The sequence below is a fragment of the Phyllopteryx taeniolatus genome, chromosome 13, assembly GCF_024500385.1.
Source record: "Phyllopteryx taeniolatus isolate TA_2022b chromosome 13, UOR_Ptae_1.2, whole genome shotgun sequence".
Classification (NCBI taxonomy): domain Eukaryota; kingdom Metazoa; phylum Chordata; class Actinopteri; order Syngnathiformes; family Syngnathidae; genus Phyllopteryx; species Phyllopteryx taeniolatus.
Genome location: NC_084514.1, coordinates 3,925,145 through 3,948,085, shown reverse-complemented (window position 1 = coordinate 3,948,085; position 22,941 = coordinate 3,925,145). Strand labels below are relative to the sequence as shown.

General features: G+C 42.1%; 1 protein-coding gene across 2 annotated transcripts; it reads left to right on the top strand.

The window, feature by feature from the left end:
- Positions 1-6,608: 6,608 nt before the first annotated feature.
- On the top strand, positions 6,609-22,444 carry LOC133488287 (synapse differentiation-inducing gene protein 1-like). 2 transcript variants are annotated; one of them, XM_061795953.1, is made up of 4 exons: positions 6,609-6,738; positions 13,948-14,409; positions 21,313-21,450; positions 21,921-22,444. In XM_061795953.1, exons 2-4 carry the CDS (start codon positions 13,993-13,995, stop codon positions 22,077-22,079), a joined length of 714 nt encoding a protein of 237 aa, XP_061651937.1. In that variant the 5' UTR covers positions 6,609-6,738; positions 13,948-13,992; the 3' UTR covers positions 22,080-22,444. The 2 variants fall into 2 exon arrangements, with proteins under 2 accessions (XP_061651937.1, XP_061651936.1); XM_061795952.1 differs by lacking the exon at positions 6,609-6,738 and adding an exon at positions 10,768-11,022.
- The last annotated feature ends 497 nt before the right edge of the window (positions 22,445-22,941 follow it).

Sequence of the window (22,941 nt, the reverse complement as noted above, 5' to 3'; positions counted from 1 at the left end):
CCTGTGCCTTTTCTTGAGGAGTAGCCATTTATTGGGGGTTTGATAACCACTGAATGAGGATATAGCGGGTGGGTGGGGGGGAAAGAAGTTTTTGTTTGTTGTTTTGTGCATTGTTTTGTTTTTTTATTAAGGAAATTAGCGCTGTAATACTGTAGTATATACAAACTCACAGCAGTAACAATTAAAGAGACACTAAGCAGAAATCCGTGTTTTGTTTCCAAATACATGAAAGATGTTTGAAGTGCTGAAAACATGTGGAAATCGTGATAACAATATAGTGCTGAGTTTTTGAGATATAGTTTAAGAATCTTTTTCACCATTTTGAATTTTCCTGGTAAAAATGTCATTGTGTCACACTAGGCACCATGACAACCAAAAGTGGCTTTAACACACATTTGAACACTAAAGAACAACAGTGCCTGTGGTGTGTTGCCAAGCTGCTCTAATTCTCCTGATTATGAAACTGAGTTCATTAGGTTCTTAATGATGGCCGAGGGAGCCGCAGAGGGAGCCCGTATTGATATTTAAAAGGAGAATGACTTCAAATGGCCAGAATTATGTAAAGACATGGAAAGGTTTTAATTAACCTTATCGTATGAAGAGGATGTCCGCCAAGAGAAACATCCCCGCTGTCTCATATCTCATTTGAATTTCATAATGAGATTCGACGCGCATGTCAGAGAAGAGCGACAGAGAGGAGGGGAAGTGCAAAATGTAATAATTATGGAAGTTGAATTTGCAAAAGGTGGCCATTTACTGCTAATGAGTGCGATTACATCAATGATTACTCTTACTAAAAGGGGGGGAGGATACAGCTTTGGAAATGCGGAAAGAAAAACATTTGCAGTATATTGCATCGTGTGTCCAGGTACAGTTAGAAAGTACAGTGCAGAAATATTTGGACAGTTTTTCTGATCAATTTGCTTTTATACACAACCATGGATTTGGAATATAACAATTACCATGTGAGTGACGTGTAGACTTCCAGATTTAACCACAAAAATACTGTATGGCATTTACTCTTTCATGCAAAATACAACAATTTTGAAAAAGTACAAATCCAATTCCAATGAAGTTGGGACGTTGTGTTAAACATAAATCAAAACACATAAAGGTGAGTATCTTTGCTTCCAAGCCTTGAGACATTAACGGGGGGGGGGGGGACTGTTTAAAGGGTCTGCTGTTGTCTGGCCACGCTCCGCCATCTTCCCTTGCGACCTGAGACACTTTTCGCCTTGAATAGCTCTCAGCCTGAAACGCCCGAGGATGCGGAGACACACCCGTGGCCGTCATTAACCACGGATCACTGCTGAGTGCTGTTACGTTATGTAAGAAGGTCAGACATGTAGTCATTCCTCTGCGGTGTCAGTTGCATCAGAAGGTCAGGTCGCCGACAGGAAAAAGTGGTGAGGAGAAGCTGTGGACTTTTATTTGAACTTTTATCTTATTATCTGTGCAGCAAAGGCCCGGCAACACATTACAAAGCGGTTCAGATAGACGTCCGTCCGTTCTGGTTAGTTTTACCTGGAAGAGTCCTTTTCATATTTAACAAGCCTTGATCACCTTGATGAACCCTGGAGTGGAAGTGCCTCTGGCTTAATTGGAAGGAAATTAAAGACATGGCACACAAAAGTACACCATCTGTGAGCACTTAGCCTGCCAGGTCACGAGATGAATGGGATTTCCGTCCTTCAGGTGTCTCACCAGAGTCATTGTTCATGTCTTCTCCACCTCATGATCACCAATCAACACAATCCGCCCTTGATGACGTGAGAATGGAGAGGCTTTCCTGACTAAAAATAAGGTTCCTACCCTGGTACTGGTACCGAGTATTGTACTCAAGTAAGAGTGCTGTTACTTTAGAATGATATGACTCAAGTAAAAGTAAAAAGTAGTCCTCCAAATATTTACTTGAGCAAAGAGTAAGAAAGTATGCAGTGTGTGTGTGTGTGAGAGAGAGAGAGAGAGAGAGAGAGAGATTACAGCATGGCACGTATCCCTAAAGAAGCAAGTTTTACAGTGATCCATAACCATAATCGTGAATTGAAATGATTTTGAAAACAAGAGTGACAAAGAAATATACAAATCAGATGTAGGGGGAAACTAGGTGCATATGTGTGCTTATGTATTTCTATGCTGATGTATATACAGTATGTGTTTTCTGTATATACGGTAGCTATATGATGATAAACACACAAATATTACCAACTATGAGGAGGAGGAATCAGTTAGCAATGCTAACGTGAATATCAGTGGTTATGTGCATTTCAATTGTTCAAATCTCCATTACACTTTGTTGGCCCCGTCATTTTTGGATACTCGGAAAATACTGCAAATGATTAGCTTCGTACTTTAATGTGTCAATATTACTTTACACCAAGCACTTAGTTTAGGATACCTAATATATACTATAATATACGATATATGATTCGCTTCCGATATCACTTCTATTTTTTCTAGTCTGATATGTACTCAGAATTCTTCCTTCTCCTTTCCAACATTTCTCCTTTTTTTTTTGGCCATTTTCTCAATAGAGTGTGTTGATTTGTTTTGTTTTTTCGGGACCTGTTCAATGAATACGTTTAAAAAAGAGAAATGAGTTTATATTCCCTATCCGAATATGTAATTAAAACGAACAGACAATGTATTTCTTCACTGTCTGTATATTGCGATTGCTCGGTTTTCAAATCTGCTGCTTCACCGCCTTCCACTGTCGACAATCCCGTTGAAGTAGCTTGACTTAATGGAGTGTAAATAGATGCAGAACTTATTAGTCTTGTCATCAGACTGTCCGGAGATGTGGTGCGAAACGCAAACGTGTTGCTTGCCTATTCGGCTGTGCGATTGTAACTTCCTGTCTCACACACACACACACACACACAAACATTATTTGAACACGAGGAAACTCAACTGTGAATTTAACTAGTTTAAAATATGTCAAATGCATGTATGTGAGTACAGTATCTTTACATAATCTCTCACGAGTTAAGACAGTGTAAGCCACAGAACTCGTGTTTCCTCTGCAGGCTCTTCCTCTACCTCCTCTACCTACTTGGTAACCATGGCTACCTTAGGTGTCATTTTGTCCACCTATTTTAAGAAGCTATCATCTCGTATCATCCTCATCCACTGTACTGCACACACACAAACACACGCACACACAAAGCAATTTGTAGGAGGGAATTGGTCACGCAGACGCTTTACACTTGCATAACTTGTACTCCCTTTTTGAGTACATCTTTGGCCATACTGGTGGTTGAGAGCGCATATCCTTATAATATTTAATGATCAAATCTCCATCCAGTATATGACCACAGCAATACAATTCGACAAGTTAAAATACGAGCGACATATGAAAAATTATTACCCTTTATGCTGTTCTGCAACACTGCAAACCGCAACCACAATAATAAGCATGTTGTTAAAGGAATACCTTTCTGACACTTCGAATTATAAGTACTTTAGGAAAAAAAAAAAAAAAATCATGGATCATTTGAATGAGCATATGTATCAAACAAAGTGTCCTATGTATGAAGGAATGTTCTTTATGACAAAAAGCATCGGTGCGATCGAATGAATGGGGGCTTAAGTGGATCTAATTAAATCTCCTCATGAGCCATCACTCAACATAATAAGCACTTAATTGTACAATTACATATGGCAATGAAATATGCATACTGTACTGTACTTCTGTATGGATACAGTGGGTTTATTTTAGACTACACGCGTACTGGCCGATTCAGGTACACGTGCACGACCTAAAGGCATCCAATACAGAATGACGTCAGTCAGCGAAAGAGAAGCCTGCTCGCTTTTTAAATACAGTAGATAATAACTTATACTTCTGCCTGAACTGCACAGCACCCTTTTGAGAGCTGTTCCTAATATTTTGATTGATGTCGAACTAAATGAAGAGCTCCAAATACTGTCAATGAATTCTGTACACAAAATGAAGTCAGTGATGTGTTCACGACATCCTGCTGATGGCTTCCATTTCTCTCAACAAACAACTGACATGTTGAGCTTAGGGGGGGGGGGGGAATCCCCAAATATGCTACTTTAAATGAATTATGCACCGGGAGACATGTGTTAATAAGCTTGACAAGAGACAGAGTAGACATGTTGAGAAATACAAATACTCTATGGAGAGATGCCATTGCTTTCTGAGATCATTTTTCAGTTATGTTGTCACTAACTGCCTACAGCGGCCATCATATGCCTTATTTCATGGGGTTTCTCTTGAGGGGCCCCACACCACAAGAGACCCCTATGATGTGACTGTGTAAATAGACTTGTAATATGATGACTTAGAAAATATACACTGCAAGAAAAATTTGTGAAAACTAGCCTTTTTAGATACCTGGCGTTGTGGTCCCCACAATCTATTCTATAACAGACCAAAATATCAAAACAACACAAACACATACACAGCCAGTACCAATAGCCAGTACTAGAGTAAACATACTGTACACACAGGGGGGAAAGCATGCATGACAAATGGGCCAATATTTCTTTTCCTTTGATTTTTGAGCTCCAAACCACATAATCTTCTCACGGCATGACCCGATGTAAATATTTTCGGCCCCATGAAGTGTTGAATATTATAGTGCACATACAAACAGATGGGAAATCAAATGGTCCAAGGTTATTCTGGAGTCATGGGGTTTCCATTTTTGGCGACCTGATTTCTTACACTGAAGAAAAAACTGGAACTACAAATGGGCCAGGTTATAATGGAATTTCCCTATTTGGGGGTCCGATGTTTGGTCGCCTGACATGATGACAGTGAGATGAATACCAGAGTACATACAGGCAGTGGTGCCCTCAAGACTTCAGATCAAAACAGACCCTGTGAAGCAATCAGAAAAAAAACGACGGTGCGACAACATGGCAGACGTGGCGCTGCGTAATTATTTCCCACTTGGTTCTTCACTGTGGAAGCGAGTGTCGCAGTCTCCTCTTGGTCCATTTGAGGCTGCTCAAAAAGTGAGGCGGTGTAAGGCGTGAAGCCTTCCCTGACCTCTTCCCCCACCAGAATCCTAAGAACCTCTGTAGGGCTTTTACGGGTCTCACAAGTGCACCAAAGTGCATATTGAGAATGTTTTTTTTTTTTTTTTTTAAATGATGGCGTGGGCATCCGGCTGCCGGGGCACAGATAATAAACCCACCTTTAACCACAACACAGTGGGGAGAATTAAAGAGCAACATAAAGAAAAATATTGATTGAAATCAGAAGCAGGGGCACATCAAAACTAATAAAAGCTACTTCGAGTAAAGTACGTTGTTTTACACTACACAATATACCTTGACTGCGCCGAAGATGATGTCGTGTACCGCGTGACAGCGTAATCACGTGTTGAATGGTGATAGCGAATGCCTATTTCCTCAGTGAACACACAGCCATCAATCAAGTGGCTGCAATCCGGCAAAGCTGCAGAGGAAGCAGAACACAATATCATCTTGGTGTCTTTAAAGCTCTCCAGGGAACTCTTGTTTTTATGCGCTGTCGGGACTCTGGTCAGGCAGAGTGAAGAAGTTGCTTTTGGGTGGATTTTCTACTAAAAGGCACTGCCTGCAGTGTGCACAAACAACACCATAAGAGGGTGCGAGTGTGACCCCCAAGGTGGTTGCAAAGGTGCACCACAAGGTGACTGATGCAATATGACGAGACAACATGGGTAAGCTTGTGCTGCGACCAAACTCATCACGCATAGCTCAAATAAATCTTCCCCTACTGAGATAAATTCAAATGCCATTCATCCGTTTCAGACTCCGGAGACCTCCAAAATCGAGCAAGCGGCGGCTCATAACTAGAATACTCCATTAGTCCAGTTACCACTGTGTTAATAGATTCAACCGTAAATATACCACAAACCAGGATCCCAACACACTTAAATATCATTCCCAAGCACTCTCACATTCACACAAATCGGCAGAGGCTCGCTGTATTTATATCCTCAACTAGACAACAACAAAAAAGTCTGCTCCACAGTGAGAACGTTGAACTGGGAAGCTTTATTGGGTTTAATGGCTCGCGCTTGCAGACAACACAGTCAGGGTTGGACACGTTGAATCGTTTTTTTTTCCTCTTGGTGGTTGCACAAATAAAAGCGCTTTCCTGCAACAAGTCACTCAGCAGACTGTCTCGAGAACATTCTGTCTGTGTCTCTTTGCTTTCACAAGATTCCTTTAGAACCTCGAAATGGTGCCGTGTCAATACGTATCAAATGGTATAAAACGTCAATCCACAAATCAGCGGTGCAAAGCTGTTTTTCAAAGTGTGGACTTCTAGCAGAGTGTGTCTACATTAAAGGAAATCCATCATATTAATGATCTTGAGGTCGCTTTATTATTCAGGGCTCGGCAGCCCGGCAGTCCAAAGAGATTATCGTGAGGACGTGTTATCAAATGTGAACAAAGACAATGTCCTTTGTCTGCAAACTGCATCTCTCTGGAGTTGAACGTTTGCTTTGGTGGTATTCCTGACGTTACTTTTGACGCATAAATCAATTAAACTCCTAATCTACTCCTGAGTCTTGTGATTGGCTGATTCGCCTCTCACCCAAAGTCAGCTTGTATCAGCTCCAGCGCACCTGCGACCCTAATGAGTCAAAGCAGAAAAGAAAATGGATGGATCAATCTACTCCTGAACGCAGGACAACAAGTTCCTTCTCCCAGGAGTGAGGCTGGGTGAAGATCGGCCATTTTCAAGTACCACTATCATGTCAAAGTCCAAACGTAAGCAGAGCTGCACTTTTGACACATATTAGCATTAGATAAAAGAGTTACCAGCATTAGCTTTGGATAACCGGCACCTGTTCAAATGTTTGGCAAAGTTTGATGTGTCTGCTGCATGCACCACATGCAAAGACATTTATTATCTACATGTGAAAAATATACAGTATATTGCCGGTCTCTCATGATTCAATACCGTATTGGCACACTTAAGCATTTTTTAAACCGGTACAGTAAATGTGTTTTTCACTTCTAAGTACATTTTATTTGCATTTAATCTAATATTTTATGTGCAATACATTTTTAATTTAAGGATTATTTTTGTAAAGTTTTTTATTTTCTTATTTTTAAGCACAGTGTTTATGTTCAGGAACTCTTCGGCATACTAAGCTACTCCATTTTAATGTTGGTCATTATGGTGGTACTTAGAGAGCCAATCATCTTTTTTAGGTGGTCAGTGTAAAAAAAAAATTTTTTTTTAAATAATTGAGAACGAGTACTTGATGATGCAAAACACTTCCTTCCTTATGAATAATTATGTTAAAAGCAATGACAGTGGCCAATATGTTGTGTTCAATATCTCTAAAATAACCCTTATGTTTGCATATGTTCTTAAAGTCATCATGCACGTGTTGAAGGTGTTGAAGAGGCATGTGGGAAAACCTTCCTAAATATACTTGTTGCTCCACCTCCTGCGGATCATTTCAAACGCCTTGATCATTTCTGCGCCCATCGGATTAGGCCGACTAATTCCCACTAGTGTGGACATGATTGAAGCTAATGGGTGTTAGGAAGATTTGCAGCCACTCTTATTCGACAGCAGAGCTACACAAGCGTCATAATCAGCATTAACATTAACTTCTTTGCTCGCCAGCCACTGTGGCAACAATCCGCCGAATGGGCTGTTACCCACCAATGCTGAAATTCACCCACATTTGGAGGGTTGGCAGATGGTAATGTCAATCCCTGGTCATAATATATATACTGCTGAGCTGCTGTTTGTAGTTAGTGCGCAATCAAGACCAAATTGCTATTTTTCCGATGAACGTGGGCGATATGGCAATCATGTACGAGCGAGATGCATGTGCTGTGGTGACATGACAACTAAATATAGAGTGGAAAATGGAGCAGAAGAAAAGGACCATAAATATTCACCGCCCAGCTTACACACAGGAGCTCATATGAAATGCATTGCACACGTTTATGCGCACTTGTGATAGAATTTCATCCCCCCAAAAAAAAAAAAAGAAAGTTAGGAACTCATTTTTGAAATGATGCCCTGTTTGTTAGGTACACTACATACACTTGTGGGACGAATGAGTTTGTTCGGAATGCCATCCCGCAGCAGTGTGTGACCAGCATGAGGAGGAGGAGCTCTTGTGGTTGTGTACTGTATGCAGCATAATACTTAGACGTGCTACTAAGACAGCTGATTTTATAGACCCCCCAGAAATAATAATAATTCATCATTTTTCATTATCTGTCACACATTGCTGACAGGACAGAAACGCTCTCACACGCACTACTGACAAAAATATTCACTCACACACAATACGGAAATGCTCTCACATTCATGGCTGCAAACCTCTCGCAAACTACTGAAAATGTATTCACTCAATCACTTCAATGAAATTCATACCGAAAAGGTATTGCCTTACATATACTACTGAAACACTCTCACATACACGGCTGAAATGCTCTCACACGAACTACAGACAAAGTGTTTGCTTAAATAAACTACTGGAATGTTACAAGACACACACTACTGAAAAAATGATTGAATCACAAACCATAATGAAACACTCAAACTTCACGATACTGGAATGCTCAAAAATATTCGTTTACATACACTACTGCTGAAAAATTATTCACTCACACACACTACTGACACACATACAAAGACTACTGAAAAAGTATTCGCTGTCACACTACAGAAACACTCTCATACCCACTACTGAGAGGTTATTCACTCACACAGTCAGGTCCACAAGGCCTTCTCTGCGGGATCTATCAGAAGCACTGACCTATATTTCACAACCTAAATTTGAATATGAAATTGAATCCATCCATCCATCCATTTTCTTTACCGCTTATCTTCACTAGGGTCGCGGGCATGAAATTGAATTTCCCGAAAAATACAACTGTGACCTGTATTGTACGCACAAAACTGCAGCATCCTCAGGGTTTCCACAAATGTTCATTTTGGGGTTGCTTATTTTAACGGCGGTGCTAAAAAAAAAATCTCGGGATTCATCTCCGGAAGGCTCATGAGAATATAAAGGAGGAAAAGGAGCGAAATGGTTTTGACTCCAACCCTCGCCGCGTCCCCCCGAAGGAGTGGCATCCATCATGGAGACGGCAGGACTGTTATGGCACGTTGCGTGGCGCACGCCAACACGAGGTGACGCTGCAGCCCATGCTCCCGCCGTCAAGTGTCCATCAGGGCCTTAATGCATCGCCTACTGAAAGTGACAGCCTTCCCTCTGCACATTATTAACTCCAGACGTTTTCATGGGCCTGTGCGACGCACCACAGTGAAGATGTGCAGAAGATGTGTCCACCGCTGTGTGGCTGACGATCACTCTTACTTTTTGGCGTCACATCACTCTTCCTTGACTGTGTTTAAGCCACGGGTTGTGGCCATTGAAATGCTATGTCGTAATTATGTCGTCATTATTTTCACTGGCGGAAGCCAAATAAATTAGCCTGACGGATTCATGTATTTTGCCACACATCTCCTCGCGAGCCATTTATATGAATGTTATGGAAACTGCGTTTATGGTGACAAATGGCGATGTGAAAGCATACGAAGCTTTGCAGAGGATGCTGTAAAGGCACAACTAAATTGGCGGCCTCATGACAAATGCATGAGATTTGTTGAAAATATTCATCAAATATGAATGAAGCAATGAATTTGCTGGCGTTTCATCACGTGTTATATTTAGAGCCTGATAACAAGGAATGAATTCAAATTCTATTCATCCGTTCCAGCCTCTTAAAACCATCACAATATTTGGTTCCTTTTTTAACAGGGTTGTCAATCGATTGAAATTTTGAATTGCGATGGATCCATAGTTAACTTGCCATTATCCGAAAATGTAGCTCACGTTTTCCATCTGTTCTAAAATGATATTTTTTCAACTTTTTAACATATGAGTGGACAAATATGCTAACCTTATGCAAATATATTTATTATTGCAACATTTTAAAATTCAAGTCCAACAAAAGATGGGCACATACTGTCAAACTGTTACTGTACTGTACTGTGTACTGTGCTGTACTGAACTTTATTGTACTTTTACTTTTACTCGAGTGTTCCTGTAAATTTAAGCACACAACAGAAAGAATTTCACACGTTGTGTTCATTTAAATACAACACATACTTAATCGCCAGTTTAATGCTGACACACAATGTAAAAAAAAGGGGAGGAGTTTGATTTAAGGCCGTAGCTTTGTCTAATACGGTGGTCCCCAACCTTTTTTGCACCGCAGACCGGTTTCGAGTTGGCTTTTTTTTTGTTTTTCACGGACCGTCTGCCAAGGTGTGGCATGTCTATACAGCAAAAAATAAATTAACACAACCGACTTAAAAACAAATGTTAAATGCATGGTCGGGGACCACTGGTCTAATAGAAAATAAAAAAAAGTGCTTTGCCACCAACGTGTGGCATCTATTACGCCTTTTGGGTGTTAAAATTCATTTTGACTTTTGATTTTTGTATTGTTTCAGGCTCTGTACTTGTTTTACTTTTCGTTAAAGTAAAGGAGTAGAATCACTACTTCTAGTTTTGCCAGAGTTGAGTACAAGGGGGGGGGTGAGTTCTTTGGCAACGTGTGCAAATAAAACATAACCTCCTTGGCTGAGTTAATCGTTGCATTTTATTCGGAGGCGCTCATCCACCCCCACCCAACCTGTTCCACTGAGCGCTAAACGCACCGATGCCTGAAACCGCGATCATCTCCAGTGCAGGGTTGACATCTTGGCGAAGCAGCAGACTCCTATAAGTCAGTGCCCCCCTGGCCCCCCCCCCCCACCCTTGATAGATTGCGATCGGGTTCCTTCTGAGCCGCCCCGGTCGCTGTGCATGCGTAAAATGGAGCTGCGCGCGCGCGCGCGGCGCGGCGCGGCGCGGCACTCCCCTCGCACACCGACGGACACAAAACTTGCTTCTAACGAGTGAACGCTGCGGCGTGCACGGCGGCTCGCCCCGAGATGATGATGATGTGAAGTCACTTGCGCGGTGGGAAGGATGCTGAGCGAAGCTGCGGGACGACCTTCGAGCCGAGGTGAGAGACGCCACAGAAACCCGCTCGTGCACTCGGTATTGTTTATGTGCAGCTCGCGACGGCCTCGAGGTGCGATGTCATCCGTAGTTGTGTATAGATATTGTGTGCACTTCTTCTGGTGTTTCCATTCATTACCTTTGCACGCGGGATGTGGTTTTGTTGTCTAATGTGCTGTGTAATGGAAGTGTGTGTTATGTCCAAGATAAGTGAGTCTGCCTCGTGTGTGTGTGTGTGTGTGTGTGTGTGTGCGTGTGCGCGTGTTTGTGTACGTGTGTATGTTTTGTGTGCACAGGCTTGACTGCAAGCATTCCATTACACATTTAAATGCACCGTAACAGTGTGAAATCATTCTATGTTCTTACTGCTTTTTCCCCCTATTGGCAAAGCTGTGCTATAATAGGCTTATTTTCCTCTATCCTCAAAAAAAAAAAAAGTATCCCTATTATGCATATTTTATTGGCTAACACCCATAACAACAATGCAAGCAATTTGCTACTCATTTCCAAAGTGTGATGCAGCTACTTTAGGGATTTTAGACCTTATTTCACTGTGAGATGTTGTGGTATGTAGTCAGGGGCGTTTCTCCATCAGAATCAGAATCAGAATCAGAATCAGCTCGTAGGGGGCACCATTCAGGAGATTCCCAAATCCCGACATGTCATTGCAGTGTCTAGGGCAGGGGGTGTCAAACTCATTTTTGTCTCGGGCCGCATTGTAGTTATGATTTCCCTCAGATGGCCGTGAGAACAGCGAAACCATATAAATGTTTAATCACTAAATCATATTATTACCATTACGCAACAAATTGAAGGATAGCTACTTTTGAAATCAGAAGACAAGGATAATTTATTCAAGTATTGTTAAAGTTACTGTAGAAGAAGGGTTTGGTCACAGAAAAATGCAATATCTCAACATTATTGTTTATTATTATGACAATTTGGAATTTGGGTACAGATTTTAGCAAAAATGACGGAAGTTGACGAGCAGGATTTGCTTTCGCGGGCCACATAAAATAATGCGGCGGGCCGCATCTGGTCCCCGGGCCTTGAGTTTGACACCTATGGTCTAGGGGCTTCAAACCATCCACCATATCTACTAAAAGGCTCACCTGCACAATCTAATTAGAGAAGTACTGTATTGAAAATATAGCTTTTGTAAAGATAATAATAATAATACTCCGTTTGGATTGACAGGATGGCCACTATACTTATTATTGTGGTTGAAGAGTACTATTGAGAACTAAAACTGCTATTAAAAAAAAAAATGTTGACAATATTTTGGTTGCCATTCTTAGTGACATAAAAGGGACAAAGGAGCTGGTGTTAATTTGAATGTTTTCATATTCTTACAGGTAGAGTTTGCAGTTTTAAAACTGGTGTGAATGTAGCAGTGGTTGCTCAAAAAAAATCCAATTAGATGCACGATATGGGACCCGAGAGGGAGGAGTTTTGTTTTCACTCACCCTTTGACTGATGTACTCTTGCCAGGTGTAAACTGACAGTTTTAACAAATATGACCAAGAAAAAGTGATTGTTTTTTTTTTTTTTTTATGGGAAGACTGCAAACTTCCCCTTTAAATAATGTAGTTGTTGTATATAAAACAGTATATAATAAGAATATGACAAATTACTTACCCACCAGGATTAGTTGTGTGCCTGGGAAGGTGCGTCTCTTCACATTACTGTTAAACGCAGCTGAATTTACGAACTGGATTCTATTTATTTATTTTATGATTTTATTTTATTTTTTTAAATAAATGGTGTCAACTTATCATGGCTTCCATGGCTTACTACCTACTTCGCAATAAGTTCTATTTCCAGTTCTACGCTTATCATCACTCTCTCTGCTTTACCATCACTGGTACTCTTCTGTAGTGACGTCACACACACAAAAAGCCAAAGAAAAAGCAAAACTACCTTTGGAGTTGTAATGCTTTCGGTGCTGAATGAGCTGAAGTCTCATCAAGTGTGCTGACATGTCGGCTGGCTTTTTCAGAGTTTCCATTGTGTTTTATTATTCCAGTGGGTGGATGTAAGGTACATATTTGATCATATACACATACTGCACTGCAAAGGTGACTCAGCAGACAGCAATCCGAATTCACAGTGCCCGCATTCGACCACTGCTTATCACCGTGGAAGATATTTTCCATTACATGTCGATATGGATGTGTGCGTATGTGAGACTGAGAGAGAGAGAGAGAGAGAGAAACAGATAAACATTCAGCAGATGGTGATTTCATTGCTCAGGATGGCGGAGTGCATGCGCTGAATATTGACAAACAAGAAGGACCTTTATTTAGCCAAGGCAATTACCGCCAAATAAAAATGTCAGAAGAATTATCCACATATTCAAATAATAATGATCCCGTTTGAATTTCCTCGCAAATTCACTCACTCAGTATGAAATCTCGGCCTGTTGTATGAATGGCAACAAGTGGATGCGAAGGGTAATCATACCTCCTGCCATCTAGTGGCAGAGCATTTCATTGTGCTACCACCGTCGCTAATATCGCTGGCATAGATAGATGAACAAAGATACATTAATTGTAGTAAATAAATCATTTCGGGCAGCACACCTGATCATCTATGTCGGCACGCTAATATGGTTGCAAATCAGCTCGCAATCGACAGCGTCTCGCCACAAACCGTCACGGCACTGAACTCACAACGACACCAACACTTATTCCAAATGCTGCTACTCTTTTATATTTAAAACATTCCTGACTTGGCTCCTACTCTACTTTTAATTGGCCATTTGCACTGCATAATTAGAATCGTTTTAATGTTATCATTTATGTTTATTTGCCATAAAACATATTTAAAGTTGCTCCCCAATCTGCACCAAACAATGAGGCTTTCTATTCTATTTTGTTTTCAACTTTTATCATTACGCCTGATTTGTAAATGTTTGTCATATTTCCAGACCACCTAAGGCCTCTTGGACTGTGAGAGTGTGAGAAGGAGCACCATGGAGAGCCTCAGTGAGCTCCAGAATCCTCTTCTGGACAGAAGCAGCGAGCGTGTGGTCCAGGGTTACCATAGCGACTACCCAAGCCAGCAGCAGCACCAGGACGGCCTCGCGGGCTGCGTCTACAGCGGGAGCCACGACCAGCACAAGTCTCAGCAGTTCCTGGACGCCACCTCGCTGCATCTGGCGGTGGAGGCCTTCTACAAGCCCGACTTCATCCTGTGCAAAGACGACGTGAGCCTGCACAGCAAAGACTCCAAAAGCGAGAGCTTTGAGACCACCTTCACCGAGAATAAGAACGGGGCGCCGGGTGAAGACTGCGCAGAGAACCAGCTGGGCAGCACGCAAGGGGAGAAGGACGTGAAGGTCCAGACGGTGTCATATGAGGTGGAGGACGAGCAGGCTCCGGAGTATGAGGTCAGATTTATCTTTCGTATATTTGGAATAGGAGACATAGCAAAAGTCAGAAAATCAGTCCATCAATCCATCCATCCATCTGTATATACAGTAGAACCTCGGGTTTTGTATGCCCTAGTTTTTGTATGATTCGGTTTTCCACGACTTTTTGGTGGAATATTTTGTCCCGGTTTTCATACATTCATTCAGTCTACATACATACAAAAAAAATGTTCAGCTCATTTCCTGAAATCGATATGTGCGCTCATGACTCAGTCTGCCTTTGTTTCTTGTTGAGCGAGCATCATCCCGTGCGTTCATCCCAAGCATTTTGTAAATTGTGTCAAAAGGGTTCAACAGACGGCAAGGCGTATTCTGCAACAACATCGGCGTGACACATACGATCGAAAGTCAAGGCTTCAAAAAAAAAAAGAAAAAAAAGAGGGCCAAAGAAAGAGTGGTGAAATTATGTTTTTATGCTGGGGCGTGCTTTTATTTTATTTTGAAGGCTTGATTTATGACCGGATGTGTTATGCCGTTGTTACCCCAACTTGCCTGAGTGTTGCCGAGCAAACCGGGAGAGTTGTAACTCCCTTGAGTTGATAATGAAAGCTTTGCATTGTGGGAAACGCCTAGCCGTTTGTTGAACCCTTTTTTTCACAATCCAGCAAAAAAATCCAATATCCAAAGATTTGAGAAAGAACTCGCAGCAAAGTACAAAAAATTCCTCCTTCCAGCCTTCTTGCTGTCTTCCTTAAGTCTTTAATAAAGGTAAAAGTGATGATAAATGTTTATCTATCCACTTCATCAGTCGTTTGTATTTACTTTACACTGTTTTCTGCGGGTAAAACTATAGTTATTCTCTATAAAAATGTACTTTTCTCAATATTTTGGGGTGTCTGGAATGGATTAACTGGATTTACATGATTTCCTAAGGGAAATATTGCTTTGGTTTCTTTCGATTCGGTTTTGGTCTGATTTTCTGGAATGGATTATTGATGAAAACTAATTCTGCTGATCTTGTCTCAATTTACTCGAAAATGTACTTCCTCATCTGGTCCTGCTTGAGTTGACCAGAAAGCTGATATACTCACAGGAAGCCGTGAGGATAGGACAACTTCTGTCAAAGACAGATGAACAAAGATGCATTATTTGTAGAAAATGAATAAGAATCTTGATCTTAGGACCAATTAAGTGAAACTGGATCATTTCCCGCTCCACAGCTGATGATATTCTTGATATAAAATATGATATTGGGTGAGCTGGAGCCTATCCCAGCTGACCTCGGGCGAGAAAGGCTGCACTGGTCTGCAGCAATTCGCTGGGCACATCAAGACAAACAACTTTTCACACGTCAGAAATGGGAGACAGTCATGCTACTCATTAGTCCACCGTGCTGCCCAAAAACCACACCATGTGAATTTAAATTATGATCAAGCAAATATCTTGATAACTTAAAACCAAGAACTGTGTTGATGTACAATTTAAAAGTCAGTACCTAAGTTAGTAAAGCCCACATTTTCAAACACAAAACAAAACACGTTTTCTTCAAAATGTCGCATTATTGAAGGGAGATGGACGGATGGATGTTTGAGGGGAAGAATTGTATTGATTTCAAATGGTATCAGATCCGAGGTATTGAGCTAAAGTAGCGAAGGTAAAAGGTCAGGACGATGGGAAGGTCTGATTTTGAATGATCTCTGACACAAGATGGGCCAGGCAGAAGAAATTAAATGTCGATGAAACTTCCCACATTCAAAAACATGATCTTAATTGAAGACTCAAAATTGTCTTGAGTGTGAATATGAATGCTTGTTTGTGTAGATTTGCCTTGCAATTGATTTGCAACCAGTGCAGAATGTGCCCCGCCTCTCGCCCAAGGTCTGAATAAGAATAAGATCCAGCTCACCTGTAACCCTAATGAGGATCTAATAAATGGATTTCTCTGTATAAAAGTGTGAACGATATGACAGGAAGAAAAATGTCAAAGGCAAAATACGTACGTTATTTTTCACAATCACCAGGGATAATAATATATATATATATATATATATATATATATTTATTTTATTTTATTTTATTTTTTTTTAAACGAGAAGTGTGTTCATTTTAAAGGGCATGAGAACAAAGGTAGAAGCGAAATGTCAGTTCCTAGTGAGACAGTCTACATTTGATGAAGTTCACTGGCTGCCTTGGTGCACAGGGATGCAAGAATGCTGTGTGCAGAGTCAGTTAGTTCATTATAACAATAAGTTATAAGGGGTCAGCCCATCTTTGTGCAGGCGGGCGGCCATGGGGATGTTTTGTCATTTACATTTAACAACGTAAGAGAGCAGCAGAGCCATTCGCACTCATTTCGCATTCCCTTCTCCTCAGAAAGGTCATTTCACTGAAAGTCTTTCAAGTTTGCTACTGTGCTTTCTAATCGCCGCGTGCGGTTCCCTCCATCCGGGCTGCTGTTGTTCTTCGGGGCGACGAGCATGCTCGTCGAAGGAAAGCCGTGAAAGCAAAGCAGCTAAGTCATTTCCGACGTGCTAATAAATCTCATTTCACTCGCACGGCATGATCAGAGAGCGCCTTTTCCTCTGGCACACAAATAGACATGTGGCGTTGCTACGAGCAATCCAGTGTGTGCCTTATGTGCATTAAGAGTCCCCGGAGCAGGTGGCAACTGGCTGAGGTTATTCCCTGTCAATTCCACCAAGTCAATTCTTCAGACCAAGTGTGCCCGAGTCAAAGTTGGCTTTCCAGCTTGTGCTGTGTCCACTGACCTTGAACTTCAGCGGGCATTAGATCCTAAAATGAATTCACCAACGCCCAAGTTGTGGGTTTGTTAGCAGGATTACGATACAAATGGCGAAACCATGAAACTCGTACAGTGGTGCGAATGAAAAGAAAAATGTGGAAAGTCAAAATGGAAACGATCCACTCCTGTCACAGATTAAAGAGTGCCATTCATCTTTTCTTAACATCTTGCCTCATTCTCTATGAACCAGGAAGTAACTAACATGCTAATGGACAAAATACGAATGTGCAAATACAGCCTTTCACAATTTTTGTCACTTTCCTTAAAATGATTCATTTTCCGTTTATTGTTTGGTTTTGTTTTACCCCTTGCTCAAGTAAAAAGGTTCTGTCTCCACAAACACACCGATACTCAAAATGATTTTTTTCCTCCCATGTACTCAAAGTAAGCAACAGCCCGATTGTCAGATGTCTCTGAAATATTTGTCTGACAGATTATCCTGTGGTTTGGGGTGTGGTTTGTGTGGTGTCGTTTCTCCCCGAAATGCTCGGGGTCAACAAACACCGATGTTAAACGTGTTCAGTCAGGGGCAGTGCCTTCTCATGCAATGGACTAGTCCATTTTCTTCATGCGCACATTTAGACTTGATTCAGGACGAGCGAATGAAAACAAACGTGTGCATAACCGGCAACCGCAAGGGCCAGACGCTAGATGCCCAAGAGCGACACGAGTGACGCCTCTCATCATCACGAAGATGTAATACTCACTCAGTATTACAAAAGAGAAATATTGACCAATGTCCTTCTCAATTACAGTAAAAGCGTTGAGGTAATTCACTTGTTCGATAATAATCCCCAGGAAGGATTTTAAGGACTTTATCTAGCTGAGAAAATGTGAGAATATTCTCCAATGTAAACTTTCTTGTGGATGATCAACATGATTGGGGACTTTTGCAGACCCAGCCACGTGGAGGGCCGCCAAATGATTCAATACGCTCCTGTATTGAGTACTGACAATCGCAAATCCTTTTGCGTGCGGTCGACGCCGAGCTCGGCCGGGCTCAAGTTGGCTCGTTTTTGGCCCCACACAGTATGTGTGCAGGCATGTGTTTGGAAAGCTTCACAAACTGACAAATACGACGCGCTACAACTTTTCTTATGACAGTTGCACCTTGGCAGAGTTCTGCACTCTACTGCGTGACATTGAAGTTAAAAGCCAGCAGACACTTGTATCCGAGAGTTCTGCGACAGTGTTTGCTGAGGATGACGTGTCTCGGCCAGAGAGGGGTCGTCATATTGGCAAAGAAACAAGCACGGCGGGAGTGTCTCCTGTCCGTGTCAGCGGCCTCGAATGCACCAGTCACTCAGTCACCAGTCCTTGAATCCAGCGTGGCTCACGAGATAACGGTAGATTAGGGCGACTGTGTGCCCACTGCTTCATTCATGTGGCGTCGCATCATGGAGTGGTTATGAGCAGTCGCGGCGGTGATGGATCACAGTCGCTTGTCCAGGTGCAGCGTGCTCATAAAGCAGATAACAGGGAGCCTTGTAATCTTGTCTTGGCACAGGGGCAGCTGTTAGGAAACACTGATTTAGTGCTGCACTTCAGTGTCTAAATAAATAAGACTCGGTCACAATGGAGCTTTTTTTATTGTGTGCTGGAATAGAAGGTGACATATGCTGGTCAATTTTCTCAGAATATGTGAAGTACATATTGTACATATGTACCTATGTATGCTAACCACAGGGTCCGCCGCACCACCCTCCTGCACAGTCGATAAGAGCCGACGCAAGAGCTGTGTCAAATATTTGTAATTTAAATCAATGACAATAATTAGCATGAATTAGGAAAGTAAAGGGTATGCACACTGTTCTTCAGGACAGGGTATTTGGGAAGCAGGGTCAATGCGCAATAACAAAAGACCCCAAAAAAGAAATACTTAATAAGTATACCACAACAGATAACAGGCCACCCAACATGACAGACGCGACATGACCTGTAGCGGCTGGTCAATAGAGGGCGCTAGGGCGCCGCACTTCCACGCATGCTCATCACCATGTTACTTTCCTCGAAGACAAAAATATCGTACAAATATTGATAGTAAAATTTAAATATTTCAAAATATATCTATATCTATTTTTAGATGAGCATGATACTTTCCTTTACCTCTCTCTATTGACGCTCTCTATGTCTTTTTTACGCCATGTCATCAGTCGCAGAGGTTGAAAAAACTAACAACCCCATTTTGACAAAATAAGGAATAGAAAGTGCAAATATCTGTTTGTAGCAAACCTCGTAAGCAAAAGTAAAAAAGGTCTCTGGAAAATAAATACTGGAGTAAAGTACAGACACCTGAAGAATCCAAAGTATTTCCTTCCACCACTGTTGAATAATCAGCCAATATTGATCAATATGAGTTATTAGTTGATTCTACAGCATTTGAGGGTTTGCTACTCCTCTGGTATTGGATGTTGGGAGTGTAAAGTATCCACTATGCTTCGCTCCCACCTTGATTGATGGCTGCAGGCGGTGGAACTAATGAAACCCGCTCTCGACTTTTTCTATCCGTGCAGTCGTCTACCGTGTGTGTAGGACAGCCGAGCGGCCTCTTCAAAGGTCACGCCGGCATTGGCGTCTCCATCCTCATTTCGCTGGCATCGCTCCGATCGATATCTGTCTGTCATTAATTAGCCCACTCGGTCTTTGAGAGTCTTTGGGTGCCCGAGTTGTATGTTACGGCCGAGGAGGGGGAGGAGGAGGAGGAGGAGGACGACGACGATCGAGCTGAGCCTGCCGGAGAAGCAATTTAGCACATAAATGGCACTGTCCTCCGGTTGTGTCCCTGTCACCTCGCGATGACGGAACAATCCGTTAATCCCGCTTTATCTGTCGGAGGCTCCAAATCCACTCTGGTGGGCTAAGCACTTCCTGTGTTGGTGGTCAAGGAACATGGGCAGGATAGACTCTGCTGTCCAGCTATGTCACTTACAAACATGTCCTCAAGTGTCTGTCAGCGAACGGTGGGAATCACAGTGCAACTCACCGCGCCATATTATTTTCATCTCGTAACAGCCATTTTGTGTGGGCGCGTAATTGTATTCATTGAGATGCTTCCTCCCACATTGCAAAAACACACACGTTAGTCTCATTGAAGACCGTCCGAAGGTGAGAACGTGATTCTGAATGGCTGTTTGTCTCTCTGTTGTGCCCTGCGATTGGCTGGCAACCAGTCCTGGTTGTAGCCTGCCTCTCTCCCAAAGTCCAGCTCACCTGAAAATGAATGGATGAATGCTCTCAATTTTTGTATCACTATAGGTAGTGATTCCCAACCACTCTGAATGAGAGATCGTCAACCATTACACAGAAAATTATACGAATCCATTTACTTGGTCCCAAAAATATTATTTAGTAACTATGAATACAAATCTATCTATGCCAGCGATGTAGAGTGACCAGCAGAACAAAAATGATATTCCAATAAATGGCAAAAGGTACAATTTACCCGCTTAGTCACCTGGTGCCATTCATACAACAGAATAACAGCTTTGCGCGCAACTGAAACTGACGTAATTTCTTTCCAGTGCGCACTCCTCGTTGAAGTTTCCTGTCAAACTAAACTAAAACAAATCGAATTACACGTTGTGTCTTTAAAACAACCACAGCTTTGCCTTGGGAAATTCTGCTTAGCTTAATGCTAACAAACAAGGCAAAACGCCATTGACATGCTAACAGTTCGCATCGATGGATGCAACAGAACACAAATGGTGGAGCAACACATGTGGACAGATAATGCAAAAGTACTCACAGGCATATATTCTTTATCCTCTGCGAAAATGGCATAATATAGCAGCATCTTACTGGGTTACTTACAGTAGTAGTAGTAGTAGTAGTAGTAGAAGTACTATTCTTCTTTGTTTGTGTCTGCATGACTTTACAGCATTATACTGCCTCCCGGTGGCCAAGGCGGGCACACTAGAAGGAGCAGCACAATGAAATTGGATTGCAGCATTAACGGTTGAATTCTTTACATTGAATTTAATTATTACTCTCTGTTTACAAACTGCAGTATTATAGAGTTCTATTTTTCCTTATTAAAAACCACAAACACAACATACATTTCAATGGCGAAAGATGATTTATGACTTCTCAAACGTGCGGCTCCTCGCGTCTTCTTGCAGAGCGACAGCTCAAGTGAGAGCGAGAGCGAGGACAACTTCCTGGTGCTTCCTCCTCGGGACCACCTGGGCCTCACCATCTTCTCCATGCTCTGCTGCTTCTGGCCTTTGGGCATTGTTGCCTTCTGCTACTCTCACAAGGTATAAAGATGACCTCCAGGATGTCATTACAGCCTGTTGGTGCAGTTTGCTGACCTATACACCTTTCTTCCTATTCCACATGATTGATGATATCATAGTGTGGGCAGCGTTATCACTGAGCGCCTCATGCTAATGTGTGATGAATAGTAGTGGCGTCCTTTAGTCACAACTTTCCAAAGCGTGGCGTGTTTTCTCTCAGTGTAACCACACCACAGTGACAATTAGAATGGAGGGCCTATTTTTTTCATAGCTCACAAAAACACCCAAACAAGCCATTTGTCACTGTCAGAGCCATGACCAAATTGCCATGGCAACAAATGTCGTAGCGAGAGAGCGAGGGGGAGAGAGAGACTTTTTGTTTTCTCTCCGCAAACTGTGGACCGAAACACCTACTCGTGCATTCGCCGCGGATGATGACTAACTTATTTCACTCTCTGAATTGGATTTTGTGATTTTATTTTTTTCGTCAGACCGGCAAGGCCATCGCTAAAGGAGACTTCTCCAGAGCGGGAATGAGCTCCAGGAGAGCCCTTTTCCTGGCTGCTCTTTCCATTACCATCGGCACAGGCATGTACGTGGGGGTGGTGGTGGCCCTCATCGCCTACCTGTCCAAGCCAGGACACGTATAGCACCGACAATAGAGGCGGACAGATGGGAGGAGGAGGACAGACTTCATTACTCGTGCGGGCCGCCGGATGTCAGAGAAGAAGAACTGAAAGAAAGATCAAAAAGCCATGAAACTTTCCTAAGAGAAGAAAGGACACAGCCTCCTCCATTAAGACATCTTTCCCTACTTAATTTAACAACGGATTTATTCCCTCTCGATACTATTGCCAAATAGTTTTTATATTGTCCAGACTAGAATAAAAATAACTCATTGTAGATTGGCATTGTGTAGACGAAGCTGCTGAGCAGTGGTCACTCGGGATATTTGTGGTTTTTTTTCTGTACTGCACACTGAACTAAATAAAGAGTTTTGGCATGAATAATGAAACGTTGCTACTACAAATGTCCTTCATCTTCTCCTCCTGGTACGCATGTGATGACAGTTGTGGGGATGAGTTGTACAGTAATGTCTACGCAATCAACAAAAAGCTTTCAATTAAAAATCAAAAGAAGAAGAAGAAAAAGCTAAAAAGCTGAAATAATTGACTGTAAAATACAGTGGAATCTCCTTCATCTACAATCTACTGTATCTACATGCATGTACCTTTAAGAGGCGGGGTCTGGTGGAGTGACGGGTGACATCAGCGAGGCTGCGTGAGCGTGTGGTGAGAGCTGTGGCCAACAGCATCTTCTGCGTGAGTATGCTCTGAGTGTGTTTACGTCTTTTACTGTTCTGACAATAAATGGCTGAAAAGTGCATCGGCAACTGCGGCTCTCCTTTCCGATTTGCGAAGGCCTTACAGTAAAAGTACGTACACTGGAAAAACGCATAATATTGCTTGAACGTGAACGATGATGTACAGGCAACGTTAACCACTGTAAAAT